The following is a 20,280-nucleotide window of genomic DNA, read 5'->3' on the forward strand; positions in this document are numbered from 1 at the left end:
GATGCTTCTCAACCGGGAGATGGCAACCTTACCCGTTTGAAAAAAAAGGCAGGCACGTGATTGGCTCCTTCCTGGGGCAGGGGCTGCCTGAAGGCTGAAGCTGCCAGGCTTACTAGGGTTGCCAGCCTCCAGGTGGGGGCTGGAGGCTTCCCAGAATTGCACCTCCTCTCCAGGCTCCATTAATCTCTTCTTTAAAACATGCCCCCCCCCATCTCCTCTCCGGGCCTCGTCCTCCCCCAGGCTGCTTCCCGCCCGCTCAGGGCTCCCGGCAACCCTCCCGGAGGGGGAGCGCGCTGGGGGGAGGGCGGCCCCTGGGGGCGGGGCTGCACCTGGCTCAGGTGCGGGGGGCGGGCCCAACCTGTCGGCCAGAGCGTCACGTGCCCCGGGGGCGGGAGGAGGCGCCGCCGAGCGGAAGAGCGCGCCCTCGGGCCCCGCTCCGGGAAGAAGGAGCAGCCGACGCGGCCGGACAGGTGAGTGGCCACCTGGGCAGGTGGACGGGCCAGGACGGGGGGAAGGCAGCCAGTTAGGCAGGCACACCCCTCGCCCTCCACAGGTGCCAAGGGGGGCCGGAGCGCCGACGGCCTCGCCCCTCCTCTTGCTCGCGAGGAAGCGGCGGCGGCGGCGGCAGGCCAGCCGGGCTTCCCGCAGGGCCCGATCCCGAGGGAGTCGTCGGGCAGGCGGCTTGGCCCAGCCGGGGCTCTTGGGAGGTGCTTCGAGGCAGACCCGTCCGAAGGCGCGGCGTGGCCAGGGGCTAGGGAGGCTGAGCAGCGCCCGGCTGGAGGCGAGCCCGTCCCGGAACCCCCGCCCCCAAGTTGGCATCCCTGGGGAGCCGTCCAGGGGGATTTCCAGTCGCTCTCCAGCGATCCCTTCCCCGGGGGAAGATGGCTGCTCGGGAGGGGAGGGGAGGCGCCGGCCACGCGGGCCACCTCCGGCTGGGAAACGCCGGGAGCGCTTGAGTGGGGCTGGGGGCCCGCGAGTGCACCTTCTCCAGGGGCCGCCTGGAGCCCTCCCGCTCCCGCCTGGAGGCTGGCCCCGCTCCTATAGGCCGGCTCGGTCGGGCCGCGCGTTGCGCTGAGTCCGGGGCACCTTCGGGGCCCGCTCCCCTCGGCAGCCCCCCCGGAAACCCCCTTTGCCCCCAGGGCACCGTCGCTGGCCTGAGGGGCGGCCCGGGACCCGACGGAACGCTTGACTCCTGGGGCGGGAGGTCCAACAGGTGCAGCTTCGCTCGCAGCCCCGCCCCCGCGCCCCTCCCCGCGGGGAAACGGGCCGGCCGGCCACCCAGACTGACCCCTCCTCGCCCAGGCGCTCCTGCCGCCCTCTCGCCAACCCGGAACAGGCTCTGATCCAGATCAGTAAACGCGCAGCACGACGGCCCCTTCCTGGACTGGACTTGCCAACCCCAGGGCGGGAAACCCCTGGCGATTTGAGCGGGGGAGGGGGCACCTCTGCAGGATATAAAACCTGCCCTGAATTGGAGGGCCCGCGAGCCCGGCAGGAGAAGACTTTTGCAACCCTCTGTTTGTTCACCCGGTCAGTTTTTGCACCTGTGGAACGTCTGCCTCGCTTGGGCCAGCAGGCTGAAGTAGCACTTTTTACGCCTTGCAGATTCTCAAAGTGACTCAGAGGTCGGGTTCGACCATTTGGGGTTCTGCCAGGTCCACCTGCTCCCATCTCTGGCCCCTTCCTGCAAGCGGAAAGAAAACTACCTGTAGACCTGGCCAGCTGTTAAGCACTGCGGTCAGGGAGTGGTGTTGCCAACTCTAATTTGGGAAATGCCCTGGGAATTTGGGCGGGGCAGGATACCTGCCAGAGGACCCACCCTCCAGAGCAGGAACACAGATCTGGGGATGAGAAGTTTCCACCGCTCCTTCTGAGCACCTGAGCACCTCACCTGCTGAGTCTTCTGTCCTGCCAGGAGAGCTCGCCCCTGCCTGGAGGTTGGCAACCCTCTTGACAAGCAGTGTGCTGGAGTCTGCTGGAGTTTTGCTGCCAGTGGCTTAGTCCTTGCGGTTGAAATGAACCTTCTATTTGTTTTGGAACGAGGAGGCCAAAGGTAACCGACATCTGTTTGCCTTGGGTTGGGGGGGGGGGAGTGTGTGTGTGTGTGTGTGTGTGTGTGTGTGTGTGTGTGTGTGTGAACATGTCTTGGGGTCTCGTTCGGACCATCCCAAGGGCCGTCTGCTCTCTTGCAGGGAACGTCTGTAGATCTCCACCGTCCCCCCACCCTTGTGCAAATCTCAGTTAAATCAGCAGCTTTTCTTTCTCAGCTGCGGTGCTTATTGCTGGACTTTAGAACTTCCCAGTGGATTGTGGTCAGGGGATGGTAGAATCATAGAGCGGGAAGTGGCCAGAGTGGCCATCTAGTCCAGCCCCCTGGCCTAACGCATCCCTGGCCTTATTTAGCTGCTGCTTGAAGATGTCGAGGGGAGGGGAGCTTCCCACCTCGCCAGGGAGCCGGTTCCTCAGCTGAACTGCTCCGACTGAGTAGTCCCTAGGGGTAGTCAAACTGCGGCCCTCCAGATGTCCGTGGACTACAATTCCCATGAGCCCCTGCCAGCAATGCTGGCAGGGGCTCATGGGAATTGTAGTCCATGGACATCTGGAGGCCGCAGTTTAAATATGCCTGTCCTAGACTCAGGGCATCAGCTGCAATTCTGGGCTCAATCTGGAATGGCTGTAATGTGAGAGTTGGCCTCTAATCTGGCCTCAGTCCTCCTCCATGTGCAGCCGGCTGGATGACCTTGGGCCAACCACAGTTCTCTCAAAGCTCTCTCAGCCCCACTGAACTCACAGATATGTTGTGGGGAGAGGAAAGGAAGGCAATTGCAAGCTGCTTTGAGACTCCTTCAGGTAGTTAAAACAGGATACAAAAAAACAGCTCTCCTCCTCTGTTGGTGCACTCGAAAATTGCATTAGCCTTTTTGGCTGCTGCATCACACTGGTGGCTTAGATCTGCCTGCGTGCTGCTCTCGTATTGAAAACCCGTAAGGGGCCTTCTTGGCTTTGCCTGTAGTCTGTGCGGAAAATGAACAGGAAATCATTTTGCCTCATTATTGTACACTCCTCTGGGGATAGAGCAGGGGTCGCTGGGGGAGGGGAGGTGGGTGTGAATTTCCTGCTTTGAGTGAGGGGTTGGGCTAGATGACCTTTAAGATGACCAAGTTCTGTATTTTCCTAATTGCTGATCAATTCCTTTGGGGCTGGTAGCCTGGAGATGCCGTGAAATGGCAGGGAAGCCATCAAGGTGGTGGACTCTGGGGTTGAGTGCTCTGGCCGCTTTGGTGGCCACCGAAGCCCGAGGCAGCCAGTGGAGGGGAGGGGCACTGCCTGGCGCACCGATGTTGCCCCCTCCACGCTCCTCTTGACTTAGAACACGGTTTGAGTCCAGGGACACCTTAAGATGAACACATTTTAATTCTGAGTAGAAGCTCCCATGTGCATGCACACTTATTTTTATTTATTACATTTATATCCCGCTGCTCCCAGTAAACCAGCTCATGCCAGGTAAAGGTAAAGGTAAAGGTCTCCCCTGTGCAAGCACCGAGTCATGTCTGACCCTTGGGGTGACGCCCTCTAGCGTTTTCATGGCAGACTCAATACGGGGTGGTTTGCCAGTGCCTTCCCAGTCATTACCATTTACCCCCCAGCAAGCAAGCTGGGTACTCATTTTACCGACCTCGGAAGGATGGAAGGCTGAGTCCACCTTGAGCCGGCTGCTGGGATCGAACTCCCAACCTCATGGGCAAAGCTTTCAGGCGGCTGCCTTACCACTCTGCGCCACAAGAGGCTCTTTTCATGCCAGGTAACAGTAGATAAAACCCCATAGCAATAAAATCCCAGTAAATCATTCCAAAACATTACTTAGACACATGGTGGTAAAAATCTCTGCCTCCCCATACCGGTACATCTGCCCCTGGGGTAGCCAAGGGCTCGGTCAACGATGGCACATCCTAAGGGGGGAGCCCGTTAGATCTTTCTGCACTGGCCTTAACCGTAAACCTGGTGAAAGAGCTCTATTTTACAGGCCCTGCGGAAAGCTGATAATTCCCGCAGGGCCCTCAGCTCTTCCTGGAGCTCATTCCACCAGGTAGGTGCCAGGACCGAAAAGTCCTCAGCCCTGGTCAAGGCCAGGTGAGCGTCCCTGGGGCTGGGAACGACCAACAAGTTGGTACCCACAGGGCACAAGGCCCTGCAGGGGGCATAAGGCAATAGCCGGTCCCTCAGATAAGTGGGCCCTAGACCAGGAGTAGTCAACCTGTGGTCCTCCAGATGTCCATGGACTACAATTCCCATGAGCCACTGCCATCGTTTGCTGGCAGGGGCTCATGGGAATTGTAGTCCATGGACATCTGGAGGACCACAGGTTGACTACCCCTGGTCTAGAGCACGAAGAGCCTTGAAGGTCAGTACTGAAACCTTGAACCAACTGGCAGACAATGCAGCTGCATCACAACAGGCTGGGTGAGCCCTCCAAGATGTCCCTGTGAGGACCCTAGCAGCTGCATTTTGTATCAATTGCAATCTCCTGGTCAGGGACAAGGACAGGCCCATGTAGAGCGAGTGACAGAAATGTAGCCTGGAGGTGACCATCACATGGATCACCATGGCCAGATGTCCAGAGGACAGAGAGGGCTCTAGTAGCCTCGCTTGGCACAGATGGGAAAACTTATCCACAGAGTTAACCTCGGCTGGCTTCGGATGTGTCCCTGGACAAAACCATAGTTCTGTTCCTTCAGACCAAGGCGGTGACCCCCCTGAATCCCGCTTGACCTCAATGGAGCATGTTTGTCCCCTAGAAAGAATTAAAAAAAAAATCTTACGCAACGTTTGTTTAGTCTAAAAATAGCTCCATAGTGTTGCCTCTTAGTTGGGTCACCTTTTTACCTAGACCTGCTTTGGCCCGGCTGGCTCAGTTCTGCCGTCAGCAACCGTGGCTAATAAGCGAAGTCATCCTGCTCATCGTGACAGGTGTGTTGGTATCACCCTCTGTTTTTACAGGTTACTCACAGGAACCTGGCACAGGTCACGGGAAGGAGCTGGTGACGAGGCACCGTTCTGCCCCTGTTTCTAGCCCTCGTCTCGGCCAGAAGGAAAAGGCGGAAGAGGGTTTGTCAAGACAGGTCCAGATCTGCAGGGAATCTCTCCTCTGAGTGTCGGGGAAACCCGTCCCTGCTCTCTCTTCCTGCTCACTCTGGATCACAGAGGAAATGGCTGTTCCCCTCTGGGGAATCAAGACTTCATAGAATCATAGAGTTGGAAGGGACCTCCAGGGTCATCTAGTCCAACCCCCTGTACAATGCAGGAGCTCACAAGTACCTGCTCGCCCACGGTGACCCCAGTTTCATGCCCCCCCCCCCGAAATCTCCAGAATCCAGCCTGGCCTGGAGGAAATTCATCTACCCTACTTCCTTTTTAGGGAAGCTGCACAGACCACTGTGGAAGCAGAACTTCAAGGCTGGGCTGGCCAGAATTCCTAGGGTGGCCGCAGACCCCCCCACCCCCCACGAAACATTATCTGCATAAAAACTAAAAGGGGGAAGCACTGGAACCATAAAAACCTAACTGGTGATTGTTAGGCCCTTCAGAGGCTGAATGTCTGTATAAATGTTAAAATTATATTACTTTTATTGTGCACAATTTAAAAAAAAAACCTTTAGGAATTAAAAACATATATCCAGCCCATAGGCTAGTGGAAAACGGTCTGCTATGCACTATGGAAACCACTAGACGGATGCATTTTGGCCCTTAAAGGGCCATCTTTAACGGTCTGGTTTGAACATGCACCTGTTCTTAAGACCTATGAAAGACGTCCAGCAGCCAATAAAAGCTCCCAGGTAAGAGCTGTAAGGTATCAGAGTCACTTAATGAAAGGAGATGTCCAGCTTCCAGTCATTGGCTCTCCTCCAAAGGCTGCCCAAAATTTCAATGGGCTGCTCCCTTATTAGTGCAGGTATTGCAATGAGTGAAGGATGCTTTAGGATGCTCTGGGCTGATCCTGCACTGAGCAGGGGGTGGGACTAGATGGCCTTTGTGGCCCCTTCCCACTCTAGGATTCTAGGAGTCCAGTTCAGCAGTGGAAGGGGCTGCCTCAGGAGGTGGGGAGCTCCCCCTCACTGGCTGTCTTCAAGCAGTGTCTGGACAGATCCTTCTCCTGGGTGCTTGAGGCTGATCCTGCACTGAGCAGGGGGTGGGACTAGATGGCCTTCACGGCCCCTTCCCACTCTAGGATTCTAGGAGTCTAGTTCAGCAGTGGAAGGGGCTGCCTGAGTAGGTGGGGAGCCCCCCTCACTGGCCGTCTTCAAGCAGCGGCTGGACAGATCCTTCTCCTGGATGCTGGAGGCTGATCCAGCACTGAGCAGGGGGTGGGACCAGATGGCCTGCATGGCCCCTTCCCACTCTAGGATTCTAGGAGTCTAGTTCAGCAGGGGAGTGGGCTGCCTCAGGAGGTGGGGAGCTCCCCCTCACTAGCCATCTTCAAGCAGCGGCTGGACAGATCCTTCTCCTGGGTGCTGGAGGCTGATCCTGCGTTGAGCAGGGGGTTGGACTAGATGGCCTGTGTGGCCCCTTCCCACTCTAGGATTCTATGATTCTGTGGATGCTTTAGGATGCTTAGGGCTGATCCTGCGTTGAGCAGGGGGCTGGACTAGATGGCCCGTATGGCCCCTTCCAACTCTTTGATTCTATGATCCTGGGGAGACAGGATTTGGGGAGGGGGGTGGGGGGGGACCTCAGCAAGGCATAATGCCACAGACCCCTCCCTCCAAAGCAGCCATTTTGTCCAGAGGAACTAATCTCTACAGTTGTAATTTGAGCAGTTGTCATTTGAGGAGATCTCCAGGCCTCACCTGGAGGCTGGCAACCCTAGAGTAGCCAGTGCTCCGACAGGTGCTGTGTCCTTTCCCCCTCCTGACATACATGTTGCTGCAGCTTCCCTTCTCCTGTATTCCTCCTTCATAAGCCCAGGCATCTCGGGGCTGCCCCCCTCCGCCTGAGAATTCGACTTAAGGCATGAAATTCACTATGTGACCATGACTGAGATAAGAAATTGGGTCTGTTCTGGAGCTAGAATGTAAGCCCATCTCTAGCAGTGGCTCTCAACATGGGGGGACTCAGGACCCCCTTGGGGGTCGAATGACCCTTTCACAGGGGTCGCGGCAGAGCCCTTCTCTCCAAGGGGATCCCAAAGTGGCTGACATCGCTCCACTTCCATTTCATCCACACAACAACCTTGCGGGGTAGATTGAGATAGAGCGTTTGTCTGTCCGGAGCAGCGGAAAAGAGCGAGATCAGCATGGTGGAACAAGAGGCAGAACTGAGAAACCCCGGGGAAAAACCCAATTTATATCCAATCACAAACAATGGATCTTCACGCCATGGGTCAGTTTGGGTTTAATTTCTGCGAAAGAACCCTTGCCTGATTTGATGGTTGGGGGTCACCACAACAGGAGGAACTGGATTAAAGGGTCGCGGAATTAGGAACCACTGAGCTATAGATACTATAGATCAGGGGTAGTCAAACTGCGGCCCTCCAGATGTCCATGGACTACAATTCCCACGAGCCCCTGCCAGCATTCGCTGGCAGGGGCTTGTGGGAATTGTAGTCCATGGACATCTGGAGGGCCGCAGTATGACTACCCCTGCTATAGATCTATAGACTCCCGAAAGCTCCTCCTTTGCCACAGATGTTGTTAACCATTCTGGTGCTCTTGGACTCCGGCTCTTCTGTCCTGCTCCAGATAGATCAAACTGGGCAGCCGTGTTAGCTGGCCTCCCCCCCCCCCCAGCAGCCCTTTTCTCCAGGGGGAGTGAGCTCTGCCGTCTGGAGAACTGCTGGAATTCCCAGAGATTACTGGGCCCCACCAGGAGCCTGAGCCAAGCCTCTCCCCGGGAGTATCGGGGTGGGGGGGTGTCTCTTGGAGGTGGCGATTTGGTCTCAGTGGGCCCTGCTCTGATAGGACAGACAATTCTATCACGTTCTGAGCATTGCTCAATTCTGTTTGTTTTCCATGCTGGAGACTGAAGCCGTGGTTGACGCAGACTCCCACGGAACTGGGAATCTTCCTCCTGCCAGTTTCTGTCAGGGAGAAGGTGTGGCGCAGGTGGGGAAAACAAGGACTTCTCAAGCGAGGTCTGTTGAGAACCTCACAACGTTAAAACGCTCTTTGGAGAGATGTGGGCAGGAGGGGCCGCTTGGCCAGCCCTCGCGTCAGAGTAGTTCAGCAGTGGAATAGGCTGCCTCAGGAGGTGGTGAGCTCCCCCTCACTGGCAGTCTTCAAGCAAAGGTTGGATACACACTTTTCTTGGATGCTTTAGGATGCTCTGGGCTGATCCTGCGTTGAGCAGGGGGTTGGACTAGATGGCCCCTTCCAACTCTATGATTCTGTGATTCTTTGTGACTTCTCCAGGGTTCCCCAGCTGGCGAACAATTTTGAACACCTGGGATAAAATCCGCACTTTAAAGCCATAGTCCTCAACTCCCTCCCAAACCCATGATATCTTTTGCACTCCCCTGGTCCAGGGATAGTCAAACTGCAACCCTCCAGTTGTCCATGCTGGCAAATGCTGCATGTTTCATTGAAACTATTAAAATGAAAATGAAAGGAACCCAGAGATAAAATGGACAGTTTTATTTCTCGAGTGTTTTTGTGAACTACAGCTGAACTCAAAAGGACAGATCAGCTGTTTTAGCAAAGAATTAATCATATGGCATGATTTGGGTACTATGACACAGTTTACTGATTTGCCACTAATTTATTATTTTCTATATATCTGCACTGTCATGATTCTTGTTCCATTTTGTCTGAGGAAGCTTGCTTGCCCACGAAAGCTCACGCCTTGAGTGCATCTTTGTTGGTCTTAAAGTTGCTTTTGGCCTCAGGTTTTTTGTTGTTGTACCGGATAGCAGTGTTTTGGGGGTATTTAAACCAAATACAGATTAGAGAATCAGTACAGCTGAGCCCAAATAAAGCTGAATTTTTCCGGCTTTTGTTCAGGTATGTTCAGCTCCACGCTGCCTCAGGTAGGGCTGGTTCCTTTTGCAGGTTGGTTTAAACCAGAGAAGCTAGCCCAGGTCTGCAAGCAGCGGGGAGAGACCACCCTACTGCATGTAGGTCCAGGGGCCAGCTGGGTCAGACTGGCTTTTAACCAAAAGTTGGCATTTTTATCCTTGGGTCTACTCGACCTCCCAACATCCGCCGGCAATATCTCTGGTTATTTTGGTAGCCAAGTGGAAGTGGTGTGCTAAGAGCCTCCATGCCTCCTTAGTGGAACGAGCAATGGGACAGGCTGGCCAGGGATCCTGGGTATTTTGTGGGGGGCATGGAATTGAGGCCACCGTGGGTGGGTGGGTGGGCGGGTAGCTGTGAATCTCCTGGCTTCTGCAGGCGATTGGACTAGATCAGGGGTAGTCAAACTGCGGCCCTCCAGAGGTCCATGGACTACAATTCCCAGGAGCCCCTGCCAGCGAATGCTTTTTTAATGTGGACAAACTGTACCCCGCCACGACCCAGTGGCAGGAAATAAATCTAAATAGTAATAATTAGGCACATAGCTCTTGAATGTGTGGATCAGGCCTGCACAGGAGGTTCTAATCTGGAATTCGATGTAATGATTAATCTAGCCACTATTTGCATTTCTGTGATGTGGGGCGGGAGGGGGGTGTTGAAAAGTGTTTCTTCGCTCTAAGAAACCAAAGTGCTGGAAACTCTCGGCTCGGAACAGATTCTAGGAATGTTAAGAGGCCTTTGGCCAAATAAATCCCTGGCTAGCATCCTCCAGGGCAACAAATGCCTCTTCCCCACTGGGAGGGGAGGCCGCAAAAGGGACAAGTCTGGGGTGGTTGTTTTTTTTAAATTCTGGGCTCCTTGGGGCTGACTTCCCCTTGGGAAGAACCCCGTGATCCTCTTTTGGAAGGGCAGGGGAAGCTATGGATGGATTTTGAGAGCTCTGACTCTAGGAAGCAGTTAATAAGGGGTGTTCTTCTGGGGAGGGATTAATGCAAAAGAAATCCCGTCTAAACACCCGGAAGAAGTTCCTGACAGTCAGAGCGGTTCCTTAGTGGAACAGGCTTCCTTGGGAGGTGGTGGGTTCTCCATCTTGGGAGATTTCTAAACAGAGGCTGGAGAGCCATCTGATGGAGGCTGATTCTGTGAAGGTTCAGGGGGGTGGCAGGGGACAGTGGATGAGCGAGAGGGTTGTGAGTGTCCTGCATAGTGCAGGGGGTTGGACTAGATGACCTTCCAACTCTATTATGATTCTATGATTCTATTCCTGATTAGCTTGCAACATCTAGAACAGGAGCACCCAACCTGGTGCCCATGGGCACCCTGGTGTTTGCTGGGACCTTTCGTGTGTCCAGGTGAGATTTGTGCCCAGCAAAGTTTCTGATTGGGCACTGGAGAGCCAATTGGCTTTCCCAGAGGCAGCTGAGCCAATCAGTTTCCCAAACAGTCTCCTTCTGTGTCCGTTGGAGACTTCCTGCTCCACTCAGCAAACTTCCTCCCTGATTTCTTTCCAGAACAGCAAAACTGAATGAGCAACTCAGTCAGTTAGACTGTTAGGACTCTCTCTCTTTCTCCCCTCTTTGCAAAGTTTGTTTCTCATCTCAATAAAGCTATTAATTCTTTCAGCATCTGGTGCTCAGTACCCTGGCGTATTTAAGCTCTGCCAACAAAAAGGACCAGATGATGAGATTCTTCCCAGACTTGAGATTTGGGAAAGCAGCTGCTTGTCTGAGTAGACAACACTGACCTTGATGGAGCTGGATTCTAATTCCACAGGAGACAACTTCATGTCTGCTCAAGTCCGAAACGTGGCTTTAGGGGAGGGGCTGCGACTCCACCATAGAGCCTCTGCTGGGCATGCCGAAGGTCCTGGGTTCAATCCCCGGCATCTCCAGTTAAAATGGTCTGGGGGTACATGGTGGACTCTGAAGATCCATGGCCACCTGGGCAGACCAGAATGGTGAACTGTAGCTTGCTCCAGGATGTCACCGTCCAAGACTTTGAACTTGAGACACACATGACCAAGTCTGTTGATGTTTAGCACCTGGTCTTGCAATCCTGTGCAGTCTGCTGAAGTCTAAACGTCCTGAAATCCAAGTGGCCTGTGAGTGGACAGCAGACGCCCCCCCCTCCAAGAGCACCCCCCCTTTCCCCCTGTCGTCTTAGGACTCATTCTCCTCGAGATGAGAACATTGCGTACTTAGGGTCCTTTAGAAAGGTTTTTCTCCTCTCCGAATCTGAGCAGGGCTGGCCGTGGTCACTACTTGGATGGGAGGCCATCAAGGGAGCCCAAGGTTGCTACGCAGAGGCAGGCAATGGAAAATCACCTCTGCTCGTCTTGTGCCCTGACCTGGATGGCTTTTGTCAGATCTCAGAGCTGAGCAGGGTCAGCCCTGGTCAGTACTTGGGGGGAGGAGAGACCCCCAAGGAAGCTGAGGGTTGCTACGCAGAGGCAGGCCATGGCAGGCCACCTCTGTTCATCTCTTGCCTTGAAAACTTGATAGGATCACCATAAGGAAGGAAGGAAGGAGGGAGGGAGGGAGGAAGGAAGGAAGGAAGGAAGGAAGGAAGGAAGGAAGGAAGGAAGGAAGGAAGGAAGGAAGGAAGGAGATCTTGAGGGGGGAGGTTTTCCTCTGCTTGAGACCCCAAAGAGCCACTGGCAGCCAGAGCAGCTGAAATGGAGCTCAGTTGAGTGGGGTCGTGAGGCGGGTGGAGGTCTGACTCTGTATCAGGCATCTTCCTATGTTCCTCTAAGCCCATTCCTTGTTAAAGTGCAGGGCTGCCAGCTCTGGGTTGGGATATAATGAGGTTTTGGGGGTGTAGCCGGGAGAGGGTGTGATTTGGGGCCGGGAGGGACCTCAGTGGGGCCCACCCTCCAAGGCAGCCATATCTCCGGGGGATCTGATCGTCATTGCCTGGAGAGGAGCTGTAAAAGGAGGGGATCCCCAGGTGCCACCTGGAGCCTGGCATCCCTATTAAGGTGTTGGGTTCTGCTGACATTAGTCATGTGCTTTTGAAATGCCTTGACAAATGTCTGTATGTGCAGAAAACAGGAGTAGCTGTAGATTTTGAACATTTTGTTTCTTTTACACTCCAGGTGAAATCCAGATTTTTAACTTCACGCATTGCAGGACTTTGCTGGCCGAGGCCCTTCCAGGGACGCCTTGGAGGCAGCCGGCTGGGCAAAACGGGGTGCGTGGACAGCCCCCCTGCATTGGCGGGAGCCCTCCTGAAGACCTCTGCTCTGCCCCCTCTCCTGGCTGGGGAGGAGGAGGATGGCAGGATCCGGCCAGCTGGCATTCCTGGTGACCTTCTCTCTCCAGAACTTCCTGCCCTCTGTGCTTGGCCAAGGTGGGTGCCCCTTTCACCACCTCCATCTTCACTGAAAGCGTGACGGGAAACAGAGCTACCAGTTCTGGGGTGGGTCATTCCAGGAGATTTGGGGAGGGATGGAGCCTGAGGAGGGTGTGGTTTGGAGGATGGGAGGGACTTAAGTTCAGTATAAACGCCATAGAGCAGGAGTGGCAAAACTGGGGGCCATTCCGCACCAGGATCTATGTAGCAAATTGGTTGCGGAATGAAAAAACGCCATTATAAATAGTGGAATTCGTCGTTATGCATACCTGCCTTTGTAGTGGAATCCAGTTGCATTTCTATCGTTTCCCACAGGGTTCCGGTCTCGGCAAAAATCGCTAGCCGGGAAGCGATATTGCCGAGCTTTGTCCCGCCCCTGGCCGTCAAGCAGCCAATGGGTGCCTGTTATCGTGCTCCCGAAAAGCCCCTTTCCCTTTAAGGAAGGTTAAAAAAAAAAAAACACGTTGCAACGTATCTGCGTTGATTAGTTGCAATGGAGAGACCCATCTAGCTAGCAGGTGGTGTTTGAGCTGCCGTTTCATCGTTGCCACGCTCCCCCCGAGTGAAAAAAAAATAACCCCCCCTCTCCCCACACAGGCGCGATTTTTGGCCAAAAATTGTGAAAAATAAAGGGAAAATAAACCAGCAAATGGGGCTGTGTGTTGCTTGGTGACTTAAAACAGCTCTGGGGAGGGACTACAGCCAGGGAAGCCTCGCTGGGTAAACGAAGGCTCGCCTTTGCGTTGATCTCCGCTCGCTCCGAGAAAAAAAAAATGGCGATCGCTTTGCCGGAAGATCAGAGGAGAGAGCCAGGGGGAGGGAGTTTGCAGAAACCGCAACAATGGTAACGCACAGAACTTTCCCGCTAGTGTTGCAGATTGGTTGCAGGAGTGTAGCGCTTTCCGGAGGATGAATCCACTTTTGGGCATTTCCCTGAAAGTGCTACAACGAAGCGCTTTTTGCGGATCAGGAGTGTTGCAGATTGTCAACGACGTTGTGCATAAGAGCAAAACAGTAGCGATTTCAATTTGTAACCATTGTGCTATTTTGAACGAGTGTGGAATGGCCCTGTGCCTCTCCAGATGTCCATCGACTACAATTCCCATGAGCTGGTAGGGGCTCATGGGAATTGTAGTCCATGGATACCTGGAGAGTTTGGCCACCCCTGCCTTAGGGTCTACTTCAAAGCATTTTTGTCCCCTGTCAGTTACAATGCCAGGAGATCTCCAGCTAGCACCTGGATATTGGCCACCTCAACGGGAAGGGAGTCGGAGCTAGTTGGAGCCTTGGTTTGGGGCCAGAGGAGGGTTGGCAGGGAGCCAGGATTTCTGGGCTGCCTTCCCGCTCTCCTGTGGACTCGGCCCCATCTCTTCATCCTTCGTTTGCCAAATGAACCAGCTGCTCTCTCTGGGTCACCTTCCCCAGATCAACAAAATTGTTCCTGTGGGGGAGGGAGGGTGTTTGTTGAAATCCCAATGGGGGAAAAATGCCCTAGAACAGGGGCAGTCAACCTGTGGTCCTCCAGATGTTCATGGACTACAATTCCCATGAGCCCCTGCCAGCTCATGTAGTCCATGAACATCTGGAGGACCACAGGTTGACTGCCCCTGTTCTAGAACTTTCCTCTTCAGTCCTGAACCCCCCCTCCCCCATAGTGCAATTCCATCAAAGGGCAATTCCATCAAAGGGCAAAATGAACATTTGAAAACTTTGTAAATACATCAGAATGAGCCCTTTCCCAGCTACAATGATGGCCGTAGGATTTCTAAATCAAATTTCTGCTCGGGCGAGTTTGAGCATCTTATGATTGCTTGCTTAGTCACACGCCTCTCTCCAAACGGTCGTCTCCAAAATACCCAGTCCTACTGGATGCTGGCCTGGACAGGCTGTCTGATAAGCAACACCCCCTATATGTTGATGATCAAGCCCTTTTGAATATTGGAGTTAGATATCTGCCAGTCCAAAGATTTGGGGATCTTTGGGCAAGTTTCAGAGATCTCTCCCACTTTCCCCCCTTCCCAGGCTTCGCTTCTGGCCTGTGGGGTTGTTAGGATCCTCCTGGAGTAACAGCCAAGCGGGGTGAATGGGGGCGGGGCTCAGGAGGGAAGGGAGGGTGAAATTGTTCCCTTCTCCCTCTTACATCAGCAAGACTCCGCGGAGAGGGGAGAGGTGGATTTCACCTCCTTCCGCCAACTCCCTACAACCATCTGAATATGACTCCCTGTGGGTAATGTGAACCCCCACGCCCCCAGGAGACAGCTTTCCTGGGATCAGATGAGGCCTCTGGGGGAAGAGGAAGGCACGGGAGGTGCTGGATTCAGATCACGGGCTGGATTTAAGTCCAGAAAGAGCATAGAGGCCAAGGGCTTGAAAAGGCACATACAACTATACCAAAGAGTTAATTTCTAGAACCCCATTAGTTTTGCCTCTGGTGTTCAGGGCGGGGGGGGGGGTTCTCAGCCACTGGGACCTTCTGGCAAGCAGGAGAATAACCCGAAGCTCCTCTTCCTCGGCGTACGTCACCCGGCCAGCGGAGCGGGGCCTTGACTGTGGGCGCACTATTCCCAGCCGGCCCGGCCTGTCCTCAGTGCGGCATTCTCTGGGCGTGGCCGCGGCAGGTTGCACAGGTTGAGCTGAGGCCCAGGACCCGTCTGAGTCACGCGCTGCCTTCCCAGGGCGGAGGCGGCTGGCGAGGAGGGAGGGCCGCCAGGAGCTGGTTGTGCCACTTTCTGTCCTCGCAGGGCAGGCGGAACAAGGGCCACGCCTGTCCCTGGAGGGCTTGAAGGCCAGGAGCAGGTTCTGCCACTAGATCAGGGGCTGCAGCTCAATTTATATTTATCTAGGAATTTATGTCCCATGGCGGATCACTGAAATACAGGATAGAATAATCTAAAATCGTTTGAAAACACCCCCCCCCCCCACAAACCCTCTCCCTCCCTCCCTGGCAGCTGAGTCCAGCAACACCTTCAAGTAGGGCTGCCCGCTGGGGAATGGAAATACCTGGGGGTTTACAGGGGGGAGTCTCAGGAGGGGCCTCATCCCATAGAACCCCACCCCCCAAGGCAGCCATTTAGTACAGCAGGGGGGGGGCAAACTGTGTCTGGGAAACTGTCCCTGATTCACTGGCACTGCTTGGCAAGCAGGAGGTCCCAGGTTCAATCCCCAGTGGCATCTCCAGTTAAAAGGACCAGGCAGGAGGGGATGGGAAAGACCTTGGCCTGAGACCCTGGCTCAGTGGCAGAGCCTCTGCTTGGCAGGCAGAAGGTCCCAGGTTCAATCCCCAGTGGCATCTCCAGTTAGAAGGACCAGGCAGGAGGGGATGGGAAAGACCTTGGCCTGAGACCCTGGCTCAGTGGCAGAGCCTCTGCCTGGCAGGCAGGAGGTCCCAGGTTCAATCCCCGGCATCTCCAGTTAGAAGGACCAGGCAGGAGGGGATGGGAAAGACCTTGGCCTGAGACCCTGGCTCAGTGGCAGAGCCTCTGCCTGGCAGGCAGGAGGTCCCAGGTTCAATCCCCGGCATCTCCAGTTAGAAGGACCAGGCAGGAGGGGATGGGAAAGACCTTGGCCTGAGACCCTGGCTCAGTGGCAGAGCCTCTGCCTGGCAGGCAGAAGGTCCCAGGTTCAATCCCCGGCATCTCCAGTGAGAAGGACCAAGCAGGAGGGGATGGGAAAGACCTTGTCCTGAGACCCTGGAGACGGCTGCCACTGTGTAGGCATTACTGACCTCAATGGATCGATGGTCTGATCCAGTGTAAGGCATCTTCCTGTGTGTTCAAGTTTGGGAATATGATGCTCAAAGTTACTTTTTGCCTCCTCTCCATTAAGCAGACAACAGCACTGTGGGACCCACACCCTCGACGACTCCTTCAAATCCCCTCAAGGTACGTCTGCCTGTTGGTCTGTGCTTTTTGGACGGGGTGCCCAGAGCCCCTCCGCTTGCCTTGGTCCTCCTGGGTGCAGAAATCCGGCCCTTTGTAGCCCTGTGGTGGGAGATCCAGATGTTGACATTCCTTGTCCCACAAGATCAGTTGCAGTAAGGAGGGAGGGGGGATTTTAGCCAGTGGAGGAATGTAATTCTGCATGGGCGCACGGGGAGAGCTCTTCTCTGTGCTGCTGCTAGTTGAGATGCGGTGGGCAGGGGTCTGGTGGCCGACTCCAGAAGGAGTGAGGCAGACTTGGCCTGTTGGCCTGGCAGTTGCAGTACTGCAGTGTCCGCAGCGCCAGTAACGGGGGCAGGGAGGCACCTGTCTGCAGCAGAGGCTTCTGTGCATGGCATGCCCAGACTGTTGTCTTGGAGGGATCCCCAGGCCCCACCTGGAGGCTGGCACCCCCTTTTAAAGCCAGGTCGGTGAAGAGCGGTCACTCTAATCTGGAGAACTGGGTTTGATTCACCCACACACGGGCAGGTTGGGCACCTTGGGCCCTCCCTGTTCTCTCCGAGCTCTCTCGGCCCCACCCCCTCCCTCTCAGGGTGTCTGTCTAGTGTGGGGAGAAGAAGGGAAGGCGATTGTCAGCCGCTTGGAGACGCCTTCGGGCAGGGAAAAGCGGCATCTAAGAACCGACTTTTCTTCCTCTTCCTTGTTTCCTCGGGGCAGGATGCGGGGGTGATCGCAGCCATCGTGGTGTCGACTCTTGTTTTCGGCCTACTGCTGATCGGCCTGCTGGTCTTCATGGGCTTCAAAGTCCGGGAGAAGCGCCAGACCGAGGGCACCTACCGGCCGAGCAGCGAGGAGCAGGCGGGGGCCCGCGTGGCGACAAACGCCAACCTCAAGCTGCCTCCGGAAGAGCGACTCATCTGAAGCCGGGCGAGGGGTCCGGAGCCACTTGGGACTCCCAAAGCAAAAGGAGCCGACTCTTCTCAGGCTGGCCTTTGCCGGGGCCCCCCGCAGCCTCCGGGACCGTCTGCCCACAAACCCCAGGAGTTGACCGCTGGCATTTGATGCCGCCTTGGGCTTGGACCTCATTCCTCCCTGCCTGCTGGACCAGGGCGGGGGTGGAGGTGAGCTGGCTGGCTGGTGCCATCTGCCTGCTCTGGCGTCTCCTCCCTTGGGGAAGAGCCAAGAGGAGATCTGCTGCTGCTGCTGCTGCTGGAGGCTCCACCAATGGTCGTTTTGCGTGTCTGGGGGAGCTCCGGTGGTTTCCAGAGACCTGCCGCTTGTGTTCACGGGATGGGGGGATGTTGGGGTTGTATATTTAATTTTTTAAAAAGCCGAGCGTGTTGCACTGTGCCTTGAAGCGTGCCACTATTTAATAAAATGACCCACGTGCCCCTGGCTCTTCCGCCACCGTGAGGGCAGCTGGGCCCGGAAGGACATTCTCTCCGGGTGCCTCCTTGGGCTTGTGGCTGCCGGGCTGGAAATGCGACCCCGGACTCCTTTGAATAAATAAAGGGAAGGCAAAACTCAGCCGAGCAGAGGGAGGGGGGGCAGGCCTCCGAGGGGGCCGGTCGGCTTCTCGGCCAAGACAGTCCGAAACCTGCGCCGGGGCCTCGTGCGGACCGACAGCTCCCCGGACTGCTGTGCTTTGGGCCCTTCTGTGTCCCTTTCCGGGAGGGCAGGCTGGTCTGAGTGTGCAGAGGGAGGGAGAGTCCAAGCCCGGTCAGAGCTCAGCCTCCTGGCTGCTCTTTGGGGGCAACGGTCGGTCGCCTTCGGGGGCTGCCTTCCCAGTTCCGACCTTTGTGCAGCTCTGATCTGTCCCCTGCCTTATCTGCAGTTGGGGAGGGGAGGGGAGGGGAGGGGAGAGAGCCTTCACAACAGGGCAGATTCGCTCTTGAAGAATTGCAGAAAGCCAACTCTGAAAGAAATGCGGCCATCCCAGGTTAGGAAATGCTTGAAGGTTTGGGGTGCATCCTAGGGAGAAAAGGGACCCCAGCGGGGCACAAGGCCTCAGAATCTGATCTCTGCAGTCTGGAGAGGAGCTGGAATTCCAGGGGATCCCCAGGCCCCACCTGGAGGCTGGCATCCCTGACCCTCAGAGGGGTCCAAGGCCACAGAGTCCCCCTCCCAAGCAGCCCTCTTCTCCAGGGGAACTGATCTCTGCAGTCTGGAGAGGAGCTGGAATTCCAGGGGATCCCCAGGCCCCACCTGGAGGCTGGCATCCCTCACCCACAGTGGGGTCCAAGGCCACAGAGTCCCCCCTCCCAAGCAGCCCTTTCCTCCAGGGGATCTGATCTCTGCAGTCTGGAGAGGAGCTGGAATTCCAGGGGATCCCCAGGCCCCACCTGGAGGCTGGCATCCCTTACCCTCAGTGGGGTCCAAGGCCACAGAGTCCCCCCTCCCAAGCAGCCCTCTTCTCCAGGGGAACTGATCTCTGCAGTCTGGAGAGGAGCTGGAATTCCAGGGGATTCCCAGGCCCCACCTGGAGGCTGGCATCCCTGACCCTCAGTGGGGTCCAAGGCCACAGAGTCCCCCCTCCCAAGCAGCCCTTTTCTCCAGGGGAACTGATCTCTGCAGTCTGGAGAGGAGCTGGAATTCCAGGGGATCCCCAGGCCCCACCTGGAGGCTGGCATCCCTGACCCTCAGTGGGGCCCAAGGCCACAGTCCCCCCTCCCAAGCAGTCCTTTCCTCCAGGGGAACTGATCTCTGCAGTCTGGAGAGGAGCTGGAACTCCAGGGGACCCCCAGGCCCCACCTGGAGGTTGGCATCCAAAGTTAGCATTTGAGATGCTGCCCAGAGGCTGCATAAAAGGAAGGGGAGTTTCTAAGGATTTCATAGACCATGGTGGAGTCCTGCTAAAGTCTCCCCCCTTCCCCCGGCTCCACCCCACCCAAATCTCCGCGTATCCCCCGCCACCCAGAGCTGGCCCTCCCGACTGGAGATGGGGCAGGGTCGAACTGTGCTGAGGGCGTGGAGTGCTGGTTCCGGAGAAAAGTGGCAGCCAGCCTTGCTACTTTCTGACTCTGAGGATCTGGCTCAGAAAGGTCCCCCTCTTAGGGTGCCAATCTCCAGGAGGGGTCAGGAGACTCCTCAGAACTACACCGCCGGATGCGAAAGATCTGTTCTCCTGGGTGGTCTCTATGCCGTTGTTCCCCCCTCAAGCCCAACCCTCCCCAGTCCCCACTCCCCCAGAGTTCGGAGCCCTAAGCTAATTCTGCACTTACTTTGTTTATTCCGTTGTGGATCCTGCTGAATTCAGATCAATTTGAACTCGGGTCTTCCTCTATTTCCCTCCCCCAATTGAAACAGAAAAGTGTTCTGCACTGGGTTGGGGAAGCTCAGAACCGGGGGAGGGGGGGGAACAGCCAAGTGCTTTCTGTTCTTGAATGGGGGGGGGGTAGGGAGGAAACAGCAGAGGAGGGGAGAAAACCAAGAGAGAAGTTGGGGCTTCTGGAGCACAATCACTTTTTGCAACTGGGATCCAGGAAGTCTTTGAACTGATGCCCTGGCCAATCAGGGAAGACTGCTTTGCTACCAAGCACAGAGAAGAGAGTTAATTCGCAAAAAGCAGAAATCTGCACACTTCCTGATGCTGATTTTTCAAATATCGAGGCTTATATCAACTCCAGGATATCGAGGGGCAAAGGCAGGGTCATCATGTATGTTGCAGAGGGAAACTGAAAGCACCCCAAATCAAAATGAAGAAATCGAAGTCAGTATAGATGGGAAGGATTCATTCGAACTGGGAGTGGGTAAAAAGCCCTGTACAGATGACACCCTCCTTTCTGACCTGTGCAAACGAAGTGGAGGGAATCAGTTCAGCCCTTTGCTTTCGCGGAGTGGGCACCAGGTGGCAGTGTGACCCAGCTGGCCACAGCAGAAGGCAGGCAGGAGAAAGGGAGACACTGAAGGAGAGTTTGAAGCACTCTCAACAGACATTTGTGGTTTTGGTTTAGCATTTTTGGAAGATCTGTCTGAAGAGAGTCTCAACTCCCACCTGCGGATCTCTGCTGGACTGCCATAGACAGAAAAAGGTCTTTCCCATCCCC

At 55.6% G+C, this 20,280-nt stretch overlaps 1 protein-coding gene across 4 annotated transcripts; it reads left to right on the forward strand.

Moving 5' to 3' along the window:
• The first annotated feature begins 324 nt into the window (after nt 1–324).
• Nucleotides 325–17,675, forward strand: CRB3 (crumbs cell polarity complex component 3). Of its 4 annotated transcripts, none has more exons than XM_077329844.1 (5): nt 325–470; nt 1,916–2,053; nt 12,100–12,353; nt 16,182–16,237; nt 16,952–17,675. In XM_077329844.1, exons 3-5 carry the CDS (start codon nt 12,278–12,280, stop codon nt 17,153–17,155), a joined length of 336 nt encoding a protein of 111 aa, XP_077185959.1. In that variant the 5' UTR covers nt 325–470; nt 1,916–2,053; nt 12,100–12,277; the 3' UTR covers nt 17,156–17,675. The 4 variants fall into 4 exon arrangements, with proteins under 4 accessions (XP_077185959.1, XP_077185957.1, XP_077185960.1 ...); XM_077329843.1 differs by having other exon boundaries at nt 376–470; nt 1,606–2,053; XM_077329842.1 differs by lacking the exon at nt 1,916–2,053.
• The last annotated feature ends 2,605 nt before the right edge of the window (nt 17,676–20,280 follow it).

The sequence above is a fragment of the Paroedura picta genome, chromosome 3 (genome assembly GCF_049243985.1).
Source record: "Paroedura picta isolate Pp20150507F chromosome 3, Ppicta_v3.0, whole genome shotgun sequence".
In the NCBI taxonomy this organism is placed as follows: Eukaryota; Metazoa; Chordata; class Lepidosauria; order Squamata; family Gekkonidae; genus Paroedura; species Paroedura picta.

What these genes read in the sequence shown, in the direction of transcription:
- CRB3 (XM_077329844.1), top strand. Translation starts at nt 12,278, where the DNA reads ATGGCAGGATCCGGCCAGCTGGCATTCCTGGTGACCTTCTCTCTCCAG. An exon ending in GCCCTCTGTGCTTGGCCAAG is followed by an intron (nt 12,354 to 16,181) that starts GTGGGTGCCCCT and finishes CTCTCCATTAAG; the next exon opens with CAGACAACAGCACTGTGGGA. An exon ending in CTCCTTCAAATCCCCTCAAG is followed by an intron (nt 16,238 to 16,951) that starts GTACGTCTGCCT and finishes TCCTCGGGGCAG; the next exon opens with GATGCGGGGGTGATCGCAGC.